Raw genomic sequence first — 13,240 nt, 5'->3', positions numbered from 1 at the left:
TTAAGTAATCAGGGCTAATTATGTAATTAAGCAGAATGCAAACAATAATCTGAGTATCTCCAAGCGATGGCAAGCAGCATTAACTTGGTTCTGTCCAGCTACATGGCGTTTGCATATTTTTAAATTTTGGTGCATGATAGTTGGGACACCCTGTTGTATATATATTTTTAGTCAAGAGATATCACCAAAAACTAACTGATTAACCTCTCTTTGGCAGAACTGCTCATTACTGTGCATTTTACCGACCTCTCGTTTCTGTATCCTTTCAGGCAGGGCCTCAAAGAGCCAACACCAGTGCGTTCTATCCACCATTGGCACACACTTCCTGTTTGTGACTTGGCTTACACTGCTTCTGGTAAGTGGCATTGTGCATTTGATGAGCTAGGCCTTTTGGATCCAGACCAGGGTGCTCTAACCTTAAGGCCCCTTAAAACAAAACTGCATTTTCTCTCTGACGCTCTCTCTCTTCGTCCTCATGCTTTAAGTGTCCTCAGTTCTTCAACATATGAGGTAAACAAAAGTTATAAGTATCACCTTCTTTGTTTCAAAAGAATGAGGTTGTAGAGGATCATAATGGAGGGGGGGAAACAGGAGTGTTTTAAAAGCTCTGTATACCATTGCAAGCTGTTGGTGTGGGAGAGTGTTCATAATATATGAGTGTGCTTGTCCCAAAATGTGTTTCCTCTTTGTTTTTCTCTTGTGTAGATCTTTTTGATTGGGGATAGCTTTCCCAGCAGCAAGCTGGTCGCCACGTCATAAAGTGTCTCTAGGCGTGAATATTGAGGGTGTTAAGGTGCAAATTGTAGGTACGTTCGATTCGCCTGTACTACCTAAACCAGTTCACGAGGTGCTACACCCTGCCATTACTTTCAGCACTGCAGCAATGGTGCCCACTGAACCACATCGTTCATTTTAAAAGGTGCAGGAAAGGTGAAGGCTTGTTCATGATTTTGCTGCACCTGCTCCACTGTAAATGCCAACTTGGTGCAGGCGTACAGTTGCAAAGCAGCACACAGGCACGAGCGCCGTTAAAACCCCGCTTATGCACATCTGATGTGTGTACGCAAGTGTAATGTGCATTTGCGCCCCAGTAGTCGATCATACAGTGAAGCCTCGTTAAACCGTAGTTGGCAGGAGCACGGAAAAAGTATGTACTAAACGGCAGTACTGCTTAACCGTAATAGCATGAGATTGCCCGCTTACCTGACAAAAACAACTCTTAAAGAGTGCGATGAAAGGGCAAGAACATGCATTGTTTATTCATTTCGCATGACAGAAGTGTTATTTTCGTTTGATGCTGCGGTGGCCTAGCAGTGACAACAGCGGCATCAAACTTATGGAAGCTGCGAGCCAGCTTTTCAGCCAGCCCCCTCTTCTTGGCAAGCACTCGCGTGGCAGATTCCTCGTTGGCGTTGCATATTCTCCGTGCATGGGCACGGTAGCACTGCAGAAGTCGCGGTGCGCCTTTTTCATTGCGGGGTGCTGTTCTCGTCGCAACGATTGCATTCATGCGGCTGACGTAACGTCCAGCTTCTGCCACTTTTGGTCCTCACCACTGTCGTTAGGCGACACTGATAACCACAAAGGCAACGATGGGGAAAAGTTGAAGCTCGTAGCCGACATCTCTTCATGGTCAACTTCTTCGCATTCCAAATGCCATACAGTCGAAACCCACAATAACAAAATCGCCGGGAAAAGCAAAACATTTCGCTTTTGCGGGAATTTCGTTAGCGCAAAACTCGCACTGCTAAATGTGGTCCATTGCCACGTCGTCATCATGCTCACCGAAAAATGAACGAATTACTTTGAAGGCATTCAACACGTCCCGCGGGTTCGCAGTCTCTCATGATTAGGTGTCTGGTGGTCATCGGCGTCGTCGGCACCTTGGCAAACGCTACTTATGATGACCTTAACAGTCGTCTATTCGTGCACCACAACACCTTCATCCACACGAACAAACTCATCGATGCTGAGGCCATCCGGAACACCAGCTGTCACGGCAGAAAGTTCATCCCACGCGGGGGCAAGCGATGGCGGCACTGCGCCATCAGCACTGTCATCGAGTGCGCCATCAGCACTGTCAACTAGTGCACCCTCAGGCGAATCTTCTTGCGATGCCACTGGATCAGCGCATGATGCTTGCCGAGTGGCAACGAAGGCGGCATGTTTAAAACAATTGGCTATCACAGCTGGTGACGTCGCAACCCATGCAGCGGCCACCATCTTAAGCGCCATGAACATGTCCACTGCGGTGGGACGCTTCAATTGGAGGTTCAGCAGTAGACGCTGAATCAGCCTCTCCCTGTAGGCGCACTTGACGCTATGAATGACGCCTTGATCAAGCGGCTGCAGCATGAAATTGCAGTTCGGTGGAAAAAAACCTAGCGCACGTTTCCCAGTTCCACGTCATCGACATGACGGGCACTGCAGTTGTCCTGGAGCCATCTGCCAAATATGGCTCAGGTCATCCATGCCTTAAGGTTCGCAATATATTGTACGGGCAGCCAACGATTTCCCTTGAAGCAGCGGGGCTTCTTACTTCTGCAGATTACAAGCAGTGGCCGTTTATCTGTGCCGCCAATGTTAGTGCACAACAAAATTGTTACACGCCGCTCATCAAGGTCATCTCATCTGCATTATATATGTCCGAGGGCTTGCATTGGTCCAGTGCTTCTTTGTTGGTCAGCAGCCACAACGATGTTGTCACAGGGTCGACGGCTGCTGCCTCCCTGGAAATGACTTCGGCCACTATGTCGTGGCGGGCTTTGAAATGGCTCAACTAGCCAGGGCTAGCCTTAAAATCAGCGTGCCCGAGAATGTACACGAAGTCGAGCGCTTTCTGCTGAAGAACTCTGCCAGACAGCGGCACTTTGTTGGCACGCTGTTCACAAAACCATGCAAACACCGCCTTGTCTACATCTAGAAATGCCGCAGCGCTCACTGTTTTGTTCTTCGCACTCATACCATTTCCGAGCGCACCGAGAATGGAGGCCTTGTTTTTCAGAATCGTAGATATTGAACTGCACGCAATTCCAAATTCTTCGGCGATATTCATTTTCTTCCTGCCCTTTCCAGCTTGGGCAATAATTGCAGCCTTATCCTGCAGTGTCATAAATTTCCTCATTTTGGCTGGAGGCGGCGTCTTAGCAGGCTGTCAAAGCAAATGGTCCGATCAGCACACAGACACACAATTGACGCACTCTAGCAATAACGACACTGAGCACATGACATGTGCGGCGGTACACAAAGCCCACTGATAAAGTCTCATCCGAGTTATCGGAGCCTTCACGTGTAGTATATGTCGATTTGGCTGCCACGCACGCAGGCGGTTAACTCCGCATTTAGCACATGCTGTGATGGCACACAGGATTAAATAAAATGTGCTCACTGCGAGATCACCTACGGTTCTTGTCTTTTTTTTATTTGTATCATTTAAATACTAATAATTGCATTTTTGGCCCGGACACTGCGTAGTCACCCGTTGCGCGAACGACCACCATCATCATCATCGCTGTTGCCTGTCACGAGGTGGCATGGAGGTGGTGCGAGGCATTCTTTTATTGTAAACAGTGATGGCGGCAGCGACGCAAGTGTGCTGTGGTGGTAGTTAATGCAATTTAAGCGCAGAACGAATGCATTTGAGCAGTTTCCGGACACAATTAGTGTTACGTGAGTAGATTATTTGCGGACTGTTGTTTCAGAAAATTACGTTAATGAGGGATTACTATAGAAAAAAGTTTCATTGTCGCGAGATAGGAAATGCATTGACTCCTATGGCTGTTCACCGGGGATCCAAAAATATTTCGTTGTGGCGAGAATTTCGTTCTCTCTGGATTTTGTTACCGCAGGTTTCGGCTGTACATTGTAGTCAACGGTAGATCCCTGTAGCGTGCCAGCGTCAACTCTTTGTGCCATGTTCGATAGCATGAACAATGTCCAATTTTTTTTTTATGCTGAGCACCCAGTGTTTTTTATCCGAGCTTCGGCATGACGCAACTCCTAGCTTAGACGACACCACAACACTCTCTGGCACAGCGCTGAAATGATGTTGATGTGGCTTCATGCGCAAACGCACAGAGTGCTTGGAGGCCGTTGTTCCAATCTCTGAGGCTTGTTGTTCTGCCAGGCCGCCCGATGAGGACGATGCACCTCCGTGATTGTGCGACGAAAAGGGGAAATACTACATGTGAATCGATACAAACGCAATAAGCTGGTACAGTTTACGCAGATACAAAATGCATTATGTTCAATGGCCACTGTGTCGGGGATTTGACTTTACAACCTTTAAAACAAAACTACTGTTTAAGTGGGTACAGTTTAACGATGTTTTACTGTACCTGCCGTGCAGGACCTCTCAAACATAAGTATTCCGTGCGCATTAGTCGAACATAATGCCTGCACTGCGTCTGCACCTTGGCATTCGTTCCGAGTGTTGTGCTGTGCCGGCACCGCAGAAATCAAGCTGCACAATATCTGAACTTCTCGTGAACCGCCGTTAACGGGTTCACACGCAGGCGAATCAAATGGACCTTGCGTGTTTGCTGTAAAAAAGGGTACCGGTTCAACTTCAACAGCATTGGCTCTCTCTTGATACTTCAATTTCTCTTTACCTGTGCTTCATGGGCAAGTCAAGTGCCATTGTATGTATGCCGTAAGTGCCAGAATTAGTCGGAGGGTTTGTGTGCCTAATGGCAGCTTTTTTTGTTTCTTTGTTTCTCTGAGTCCAAAAGCATTCCGTTCTTGTTACAGATGTTGTTCAGAGTTCTATATGAAATGCTGATTTGACTAGGATGCCATGCTGCAATACAGAATTTGCTTACTTTCTAAACTTAATTATTGTGGGATTCAGCATCCCAAAACTGCACAACGGTCAGTCGGTTATGGAGAATGTCGTGATGGAGGACTAATAGAGGTTCTTTAACATGCACCTAAACCATGGTACTTAGGCAGGTTTTTGCATTTTGCTATCATTGAAATGCAACCACCGAGGCTGAGAATTGAACCCGAGACCTCATGCTCAACAGTGCAGCACCCTCGCAATGAAGTAGGCTTGTGCGAATATTGGATAGTTTCAAGCATGCAATCTAATATTATGCTATTTGATATTTACTTTGGCCCAAATTTTAGTACTCGAAGTTTTTGAAACAGATGAATGTAGTACTAGAACATATTTTTTCATATATGAGCCCCGCCCCCAATCAGAACACGTCTGGAAAAAAAAAAAAGAAGAAGAAGAAAAAGAAGGGCTGTGTATAACCCGCAAATATAATTGCATACAACACTCTGTTTGTAAAAACAGTCTCCATTCTGAAATGCACAAATTGTCCACACTGTATCTTTGGCCAGCTGCTCTGTTCCCCACCTCTTCGGGGGTGCGGATGGTAGATTTTGGTTGCATGACTACGTAGGCCTTGCTGCGGTGAAACTGTACCTTGAGGCGAAATTCACCTGTAACCTGCACCCTGGTGTTGCTGTTAAATGCTTTTAATTTTTGGTGTGTTTAATGTGCTCAAAAATATGGCAAATTCCAATACATATAATCAACAGCTTCGGTTTTGGTGAGCAAGTCAGATTGCATAACTCACAGGCAAGACAAGGCAGATGAATTTGTTTACAGTCGCGTACTGATTTCTGCACCGGCTGGATTATTCATACATATTTTTCACAGCGGCCATACTGTTTCCGGAGAGCCGTACAGACACTGTGAATAGATTTGTATCGATGCAGCCGACACCCAGCAAAACAGCGCTGGTTAGGCATAACAGCCAAGGGAGGTAGGGTAATGGAAGGCAAGCTCTTGCAGGAAGCTTGACGCTCATCGCTGATTAGCTCTCAGATCATGCATGTGAGCTAGACTGACAAGCGCAGAAGCAGCGAGCATGCCTATCAAGTTCATCTGTGTGCTTGCAGAAATGAGTGAGTCAAGTTCACATGCAGACGGAAAGCATCAGGCTGAATTTGCACTTTACAGCATTAACTGTCAGCATCACGCAGTCAGAGTCAGACTTCATAGCAAGTGTACCAACTTTTATTAGATTGGTCAACATCTGGCTCTTTCATCAACGTTTGACATTCGCACTAGCCTACCACTGGGCTGCCACAGCAGTTGCTTTTAAAATTTACATTGATGCCTCCAAGTTTTCTTTCAAATAAGTTCTGTGGGTAGCAGGGATTCACATTAGCTTTGTTACTGCATCCCCATTCAGCCTTACAAAATTATTAGTTTTTCATAATTAGCTCAGGACTAATTTGATCAACAAAGAAGACTAGATTGCATTTGAAAGTACAAGAAGACTTAACTTTTCAAGTTTTTGAAAATATTCTGCAGCAGAATGACAGAAGTAAGGTGGAGTGTCGTGAAATTTATGGATGGCGCAATGACATCGTTGGCACCATCTCTTAAGTGCAAAATCAGAAGCTTTTGGCTTTGTTTTCTGCAAAACTAATCAACAACTTCTGCCAAAGAAATGCAAGTACTGTTTCAAAGGAGTAGTCTACCCATTATAAATAACTTTAATGCTTGCTTGTTGCATTGCTGTTGTCTAAGTATATCACCATGTTCTCCTGGGCCGCAGGCAGTTTCCTACTAAGTGGAGGTGGCGAGTGTGTATTGGTCAAGTGGAGCCTGCCGTCGGGAGACAGCCAGTTCGTGCCTCGCATAGGCCTACCCATCTGCCACATTGCCACCTCACCTGATGCCACTCTAATCCTGACAGCGCACACCGACAACTGTGAGCACATTTATAATTTAGTCTTACCTACACAGATATAATGCCTGTAAAGGCCAACTGCAATGACATTTTGCACCATGTAAGAAGCAGTGCTCCATAGAATGTAGATATAGAGCATTCCCTGTGCTACATTTTACATTTGAAATACGAGTGAATACGTCATGAAATTCCCACAGAAATAGACAAGGAAACTTCTTTTCTAGCGTTTCCACAATTCACAGACCAGATTGGATACTGAAACTTCAAGAAATGCTGCCATCACCAGTTGCCGGTAATTACACAAAACCCTTAATGTTGAGAACTAGCACAGCTTCTTCGCGTGACGTCCTATAATTAGTTTAGTGCTTTAATTAAAACAACAATTTTCAAAGCCTGCACATGTGCAAAAATTTGGAGGACGTTTAAGCTTAGTCTTTAAGAGTGGAATGCGATAGCATTCAAAAATCCCTGACTGCTTCTGACACTTCGCAGCAACTGGAGCGTATGTAACCATAATGTTTATCGGGAAATGCTGGTCGTGAAGGCTATAGATGAAGACGGGCTTTGGGGTAGAAACATGGCCTTTTGTGTGGGCCTCGATGCGGTGGAGGCGAGTGCCAGCTGGAGGTATTGCAAGGAATTGAGTGCGCCACTCTATGGCCCTCTAGACACCCGCGTGCCGGCGTGCACAAGTGGCGGACACTGCGGTCGGTCTGTGAATTGTGGAAACACTAGAAAAGGGGTTTCCTTGAGTTTTTGTGCAACAGGATTGCCGTATTTATTTGAATCTAGGCCAATAGCGTTCTTCGAATAATCATATTAGAATCGCACCTATGTTTATGTAGCGAGTGATTTACTGTGTTATTCAGTAACTGCTTGCATTTGTACATCGCGAGTGACCTATGTTATGTATCGCTGTATATTTCCTTGGATGTTTTTCACTTTGTACGCACCCTGCTAAGGTCCTGGTAACAGGACCGCAGTATCAATAAATAAAAATATACCTAACTCTAGGGTTGGCTTAGATTCGAAGATTTTAAAAAATGCGCCACTTTTAATGGAAAATTATAAATGTGGTGCATAAATAGCACCATCTACAAAACTCAGTATCGTGGCCGCTACTCGCTGCGCCAGTAACCAACTGAAGTACACGAGCGACGTCGCATTTTGACCCGTGTTGTATCGGGGTTTGGTGTGGCATTAGCGTAATTGCACCAAACAGGTGATGCCACTGCAGTGCTGCTTTCAATCGAAAAGTTGGGCTAGCTGCAGAGGCACCGTCAAACTTTCAAGCCGGGCAGGACTTCAGCATTGATGAAAAAAATGTCCGTCATTGGAGGGAGCAATGGGAGACGCTTTTTGTGTTTGCCGCAACGAGGAGATGACAGCTACAAGGAAGATAAGTGCATGATAACAGAGAGGAGCAGTTCACCGAGATCACGCCGCGTTTTAACGCGTATGAGGCGTGCAGCGCTGTCTGCGCATGCACGGGCGCGCGGATGTGAGCTTGCGCGCATCCGCAAGCATTTGAGGGTAGCAGCGATGATGACGTAGAGTGAGCATGACATGTTTATACCTAATAAAGAAATGCTGTTTTCATATTGTGAACGCTGCCCTCATTTTTTTGTTCGGCCTACATTAGAGGAAAGTTTTTTTCATATTTTCTGGCTTCGGACATTTGGGGGTTGGCTTAGAATCGAGGTCAACCTAGATTTGAACAAATACAGTATGCTTTTTCATCTAGTCAAATTGCAATCCAAGAGCTATCATATCTGCAGGTTGTGTGTATGTCATAGTTTAAGATTTTTCCACTTATTTTAGTTTGGGAAATTCATCAAGTTCAGTCATTTCCTTGCATCACATGGATGGCCTGGGCATGGGTGGTTTGAAAATCTTTTTTGCTGAAATGACGTTTGATGTGGGACGGCAGTACGAGCTCCTTAATGCTGTCGCATTAAAGAATACATGTACCGTGAAACCTCGTTAAACTGTAGTTGGCCAGAGCTCGGAAAAAGTATTTACTAAACAGTAGTACTGCTTAACAGAAATAATGTGAGTTCACCCACTTACCTGTCAAAAATGGAGAGAGAGTGCAACGAAAGGGCAAAAAGCATGCTGTATTTATTCACAATGGCGTATAGCCCTCCTTACGGGGCTATGAGCCATTGCATTTTTTGCTTGCTTATGAGCATATGAGTGATTACGGGGGTATGAGTGCTTACCAGGGTTTGAGCCATTGGTGATGTATGTCGACACGAAAATTCTATGGTACTCTAGCCATATGCAGCTCCATTGTAATACAGTCGACTCTCGTTACAATTGACCCTGATAATCTGGAAAAAACATCTGTTTTATCTGAAGTCCGTAATATCCAAAATGCCTCACTTCCGAAACGTTAGTCGAGATCTGTAAAAACGTTATTGCAGAGTGAGTGACAAATGTCCAAAGTAAAAAAACAAACAAGCAAAAAATTCACAGTTTCACCTGAATGGCAAAGCGTTGATTCCAATAGCAGATTAATAGACAGCTATGCGAAGTAGGGATAGTAGTTTTATCGGCTGTATAAAATTGTAAACATTACCTTCTAAATTAACAAGCACCGTGTCACGCGCACAGGTAATCATGAACATATCTTGCACAAAACGTTGGAGTGTGGATGCACGGCTGTGACAGCGAGCCAATTGACATTCATACTGTCTCTCTCTTCAATGTGAAATAAACATTGAAAGCATAGCGCATACGAAGGTACCGGCATTAAGTGCACATTGTCCACATCGCAGATCGCTTTCAAGATACGGCACCCAAGCGGTGTGCACGTTGTCCACATCACAGATCGCTTTCAAGATACGGTGCAGGCATGCAGTTTGTCCACATCGCAGATAGCTTTTGTGGGGAGCACGCGCCTCCATTTCCTCCCGCGTACCCGCGGCGACCCGTTCGCACGTGGCGACGGGTCGCGCCGGCGTAGACAGGGGAGAGAGGCACTACGCGCCCTCCGTTTCTTCGTCGCTCTGATGGCGTGCGTACTCCCCTTCTCCCACGCGGCTCACGGGAAAGGGAAACGTATCCGGCGGGCAAGGAGGACTTCCCCTCGCAACAAGGTAAAAAGGCATAAAAGCGCGCGACGGAGGGAGACTCCCTCTCTTGGGACGCCGACGCCTTGGACCGCCTCGACTGCACCTGCCGGATCCCATGAGTGACCTCGTTTGTCTGACCCACCCAGACAACGAGGCAAGCCTTTTCCTACTTTTACTGAGAGGACGTCCCTCTGCGAGGGTTTGATATTGCTATTAGCAATAAACGTTACCGTTGACACCGCTGTTTGCCTTATTCGTCCGAACCCGGCGTAGCCGCGATTCCCGCGCTACGGGTTGGGAGTACCACGGAGCGACTGCGTGGGGCTAGATCCGGAGCTCGCCTTCAGCCCTAGCCGCACGCAGAGTGGAACCCCCACACTTTCAAGATATAGCACCTGCGCGGTGAACAGCAGCCACCGGAGTAGAACCCCCACCCCCCTGTGCATCGCACGCGTAGGCCGCAGCGCTTCTGCCTTGCTTTCCTCCCTCCCTCGCACGCACAATATTGAGCCACAGTCGTCGGCTGACCCTCGCAAGTCAGTTGCCAGCCCATGTCGACACGGTGGAAGTCCGTTTTATTTGCCCGATTTTGACAAAAATTGGCGCTAATTTCGTCTGCTGTAGCCGATAGCCCGTTGTAACGTGATCCATTAAAAGCAATCTTCATTGCATAAATAAAATAGGTAGAGCAAACTAAGGTAGAAATATTGCCCGTTCTATCCGAAAGTCTGTTGTATGCTGCTCCATTGTAATGAATGTATACAGTATTTACCTTCCGCACACAAACAAAAAAGCCAAAAAGCTTACGCAATGTTTATATGCTTTGCCGCATAATACCAGTGTATTGCGTCGAAGCTAACTTTAAAAATGCGCGAGGCGAAGCTGATATAAAAAATCAGCCACCATTGTGCAATACATATTGCCCTCCAATACACATTAAAAAAATTGGGTGTGTGTTAAATTTCTACATTGTTTAAGAGCTTATGTTATCTCTACATTAGTTTTCTACTTTGGACACATAGAAAGTGGGAGGGCGTTTGCTTTGGGGCGATGTCAGAGTTAGCCAGATACTTCCAGATGAATCGGCAGTGTGTTTTGAAGTTTTTTCTTCATCTTGTTTAATTCTATCTATCAGAGAATTTGATCAGTTTTGTCGGTTTCGTCGGGGTCGAAGTAATGGAAGTTGACTGTACTCTAGTTTTGTTCGCATGGAGAGATCAAGAATGATGGCAAGCTCTGTGCCTAAGCATGTTGTTGACTCTCTCTGTCTTCCAGGCCTGCGGCTAGTGAGCAGCCAGTTGTGTGTGGTGCGCCAAGTTCAAGGACTTGCACTGAGTCAAGGGTCTACACGTGAGCTGCTGCTTCATGACCCTCGCACTAGTGCCTTGCTTCTTCGAGGACTGCCAGGGCATTTGCAATTCTACCAGCCCCATGAAGACAAGCAGCTTTTCTGCGTTAGTACACCTCCATCTCTCGCAGGCATTATAAGTTGCTAATGGTGGCTAGGTAGCCCTTTCAGAATTTTTTAGAGAATTGTTTGGCCGTAGGAGATTACTTAATTATGTACAGAATCACAATTGAAAGCTGGAGTTTTTCATGCACAAGCACAAACTGTAAATCTGTTCATTATCCACATTGTCTGTTATGTCACAATTACCTAGAGCATGCTTTAAATGCCATATGCCAATAATGACGAATGGCACCATCTGTACTGCAATTCTGCATACTTCCAGGTAAGACATTTCGTCAATGAGGCTCAGGGGGAGATGCAAAGTTGACGAAAACAACCATGAAAGCCATTGGCCATGCCACATTGGATATCAGTGTATCACCAGATTTTGAGTGATACACAATGGAGGCAAACAGGACTCGTACGTACCTATATAAAAATGCCTACTGGTTGTGCAGTGACATTGTTCAGGAAACACATCAGTAAAACATAATATTTATTGGTGTATTTTTTCTAAGGGTGCAAATATTCAAAACATTGAATATTCGATTCAAATCGGTTACTATTCGATTTGATCTGAAAAGCACTTACTCTTCGACATATTCAAATGCGCCCTAAATTGCTCTTGGCGGTTTAAGTTAGCTTCGCCGCAGTATACCTGTATTATGCGGCGAAGCATGCAGAATACATTCAGGAAAAGCATTAGTCATGCAGCAAAGCATACTTGAAGTAAGACGTGTTCACTGTATCGGTGCCGTTGCTCGTGCCCTGCTACAAACACTATCAGCTCAAGTATCCACACTGTGATGCGTCTTCATGCATCTGGACACCACCACCAGCCAAGTGGGAACCTTTGTATATGCTACTAATCTGACTAAGTGCCTAAAAACACAGTTTCCAAATAACAAATTTCACTAAGTAGTAAGCTTGGCAATGTTTTCAGACCCTTGTTCCAATGTAGTCGAGTACCACCAAAATGCTTCAATGGCAAAGTGGATTAAAAAACTGGCTTCAGAAGAAGCAAGGCAAATTTCAACACCATTTGACCTAGATATGCACTCAACAACAAAAACTTCTGAAGAACCTTCTTCCACATCGTCACTGTGGAAAGAATTTCGTAGGCTCATCAAGCTGGAACAATTTTTACTGCCATAAACACATGTTGAAAGATATGTGCATCGTGAAATTTTCGGCCAAAATGTGCGGATCTCACATACTTTGGGAATGCTTAATGTTTATCAGTATTTAGTGCAATACTACTGGAATGGTGACTTCTTGTTAGAAGTTACCTTGCGTGCGCCACTTGTGTTGGTCTATTTAGTACACTGAACACACAGTGAGACATGTTTGCCTGAAGCATTGTTGTGCGCCATTGTTTGTAGCCTGTGAGAATGTTAGTGCTGTCATTACGTCACATTTCGCAATGACTTTTTGCAAAAGTGTTAAACATTATGCAAAGCCCACAATTTGATATGAGGCATGCACCAAAGGGGGACTTCGTTTTAGTTTTGATCACCTGAAATTCTTTAATGTGCAACTAAATCTTAGTACACAAGCGTTTTTACATTTAGCCCCTTTCGAAATGCAGCTGCCATGGTTGGAATCAAATCTGCGACCTCAAGTAATGCCATTGCCACAAAATATTGTGGCAGGTACACAAGTGTTGATTTCATGGGGAGCTGTTTCCGTAGTGTCATCTAGAAGCTGCGATGCTTTAGTGCAGCTTTGTGCCTGCATGCCCTACATCAGTTGTCCTCTTGACAAATTTGCATGATGTTTATTTATTTTTATTTATTTTTTTCCAGAAAGAGCACCGTAAGAACCGGACTATAGATCGGACAGGAATATAGATTGATCTCCCAACTAACGAATTCTAAAAATGAAAAAAATCTTTTTCAGTGGCACAAGTACTGAAAGACACCCTTACCTTGAAACAAATGCGACTCAGCCGGTTGCACAATGGTGACAGTTATTTAAATGCTGCTCACATGTGCACGTGGCCA

The 13,240-nt window shown here is 45.2% G+C and overlaps 1 protein-coding gene across 1 annotated transcript in view; it reads left to right on the top strand.

The window, feature by feature from the left end:
• l(2)05287 (WD repeat-containing protein l(2)05287) overlaps positions 1 to 13,240 on the top strand; it is a 74,608-nt gene that overhangs the window by 23,070 nt on the left and 38,298 nt on the right. Inside the window, exons 7-9 of the mRNA XM_065453133.2 lie at positions 270 to 355; positions 6,576 to 6,731; positions 11,063 to 11,241. Coding sequence (XP_065309205.2) covers positions 270 to 355; positions 6,576 to 6,731; positions 11,063 to 11,241 — 421 coding nt within the window. The remainder of the gene's footprint in view (positions 1 to 269; positions 356 to 6,575; positions 6,732 to 11,062; positions 11,242 to 13,240) is intronic.

Source organism: Dermacentor albipictus, chromosome 1 (genome assembly GCF_038994185.2).
Source record: "Dermacentor albipictus isolate Rhodes 1998 colony chromosome 1, USDA_Dalb.pri_finalv2, whole genome shotgun sequence".
NCBI lineage: Eukaryota > Metazoa > Arthropoda > Arachnida > Ixodida > Ixodidae > Dermacentor > Dermacentor albipictus.
This window is presented reverse-complemented; position numbering and strand designations above follow the sequence as displayed.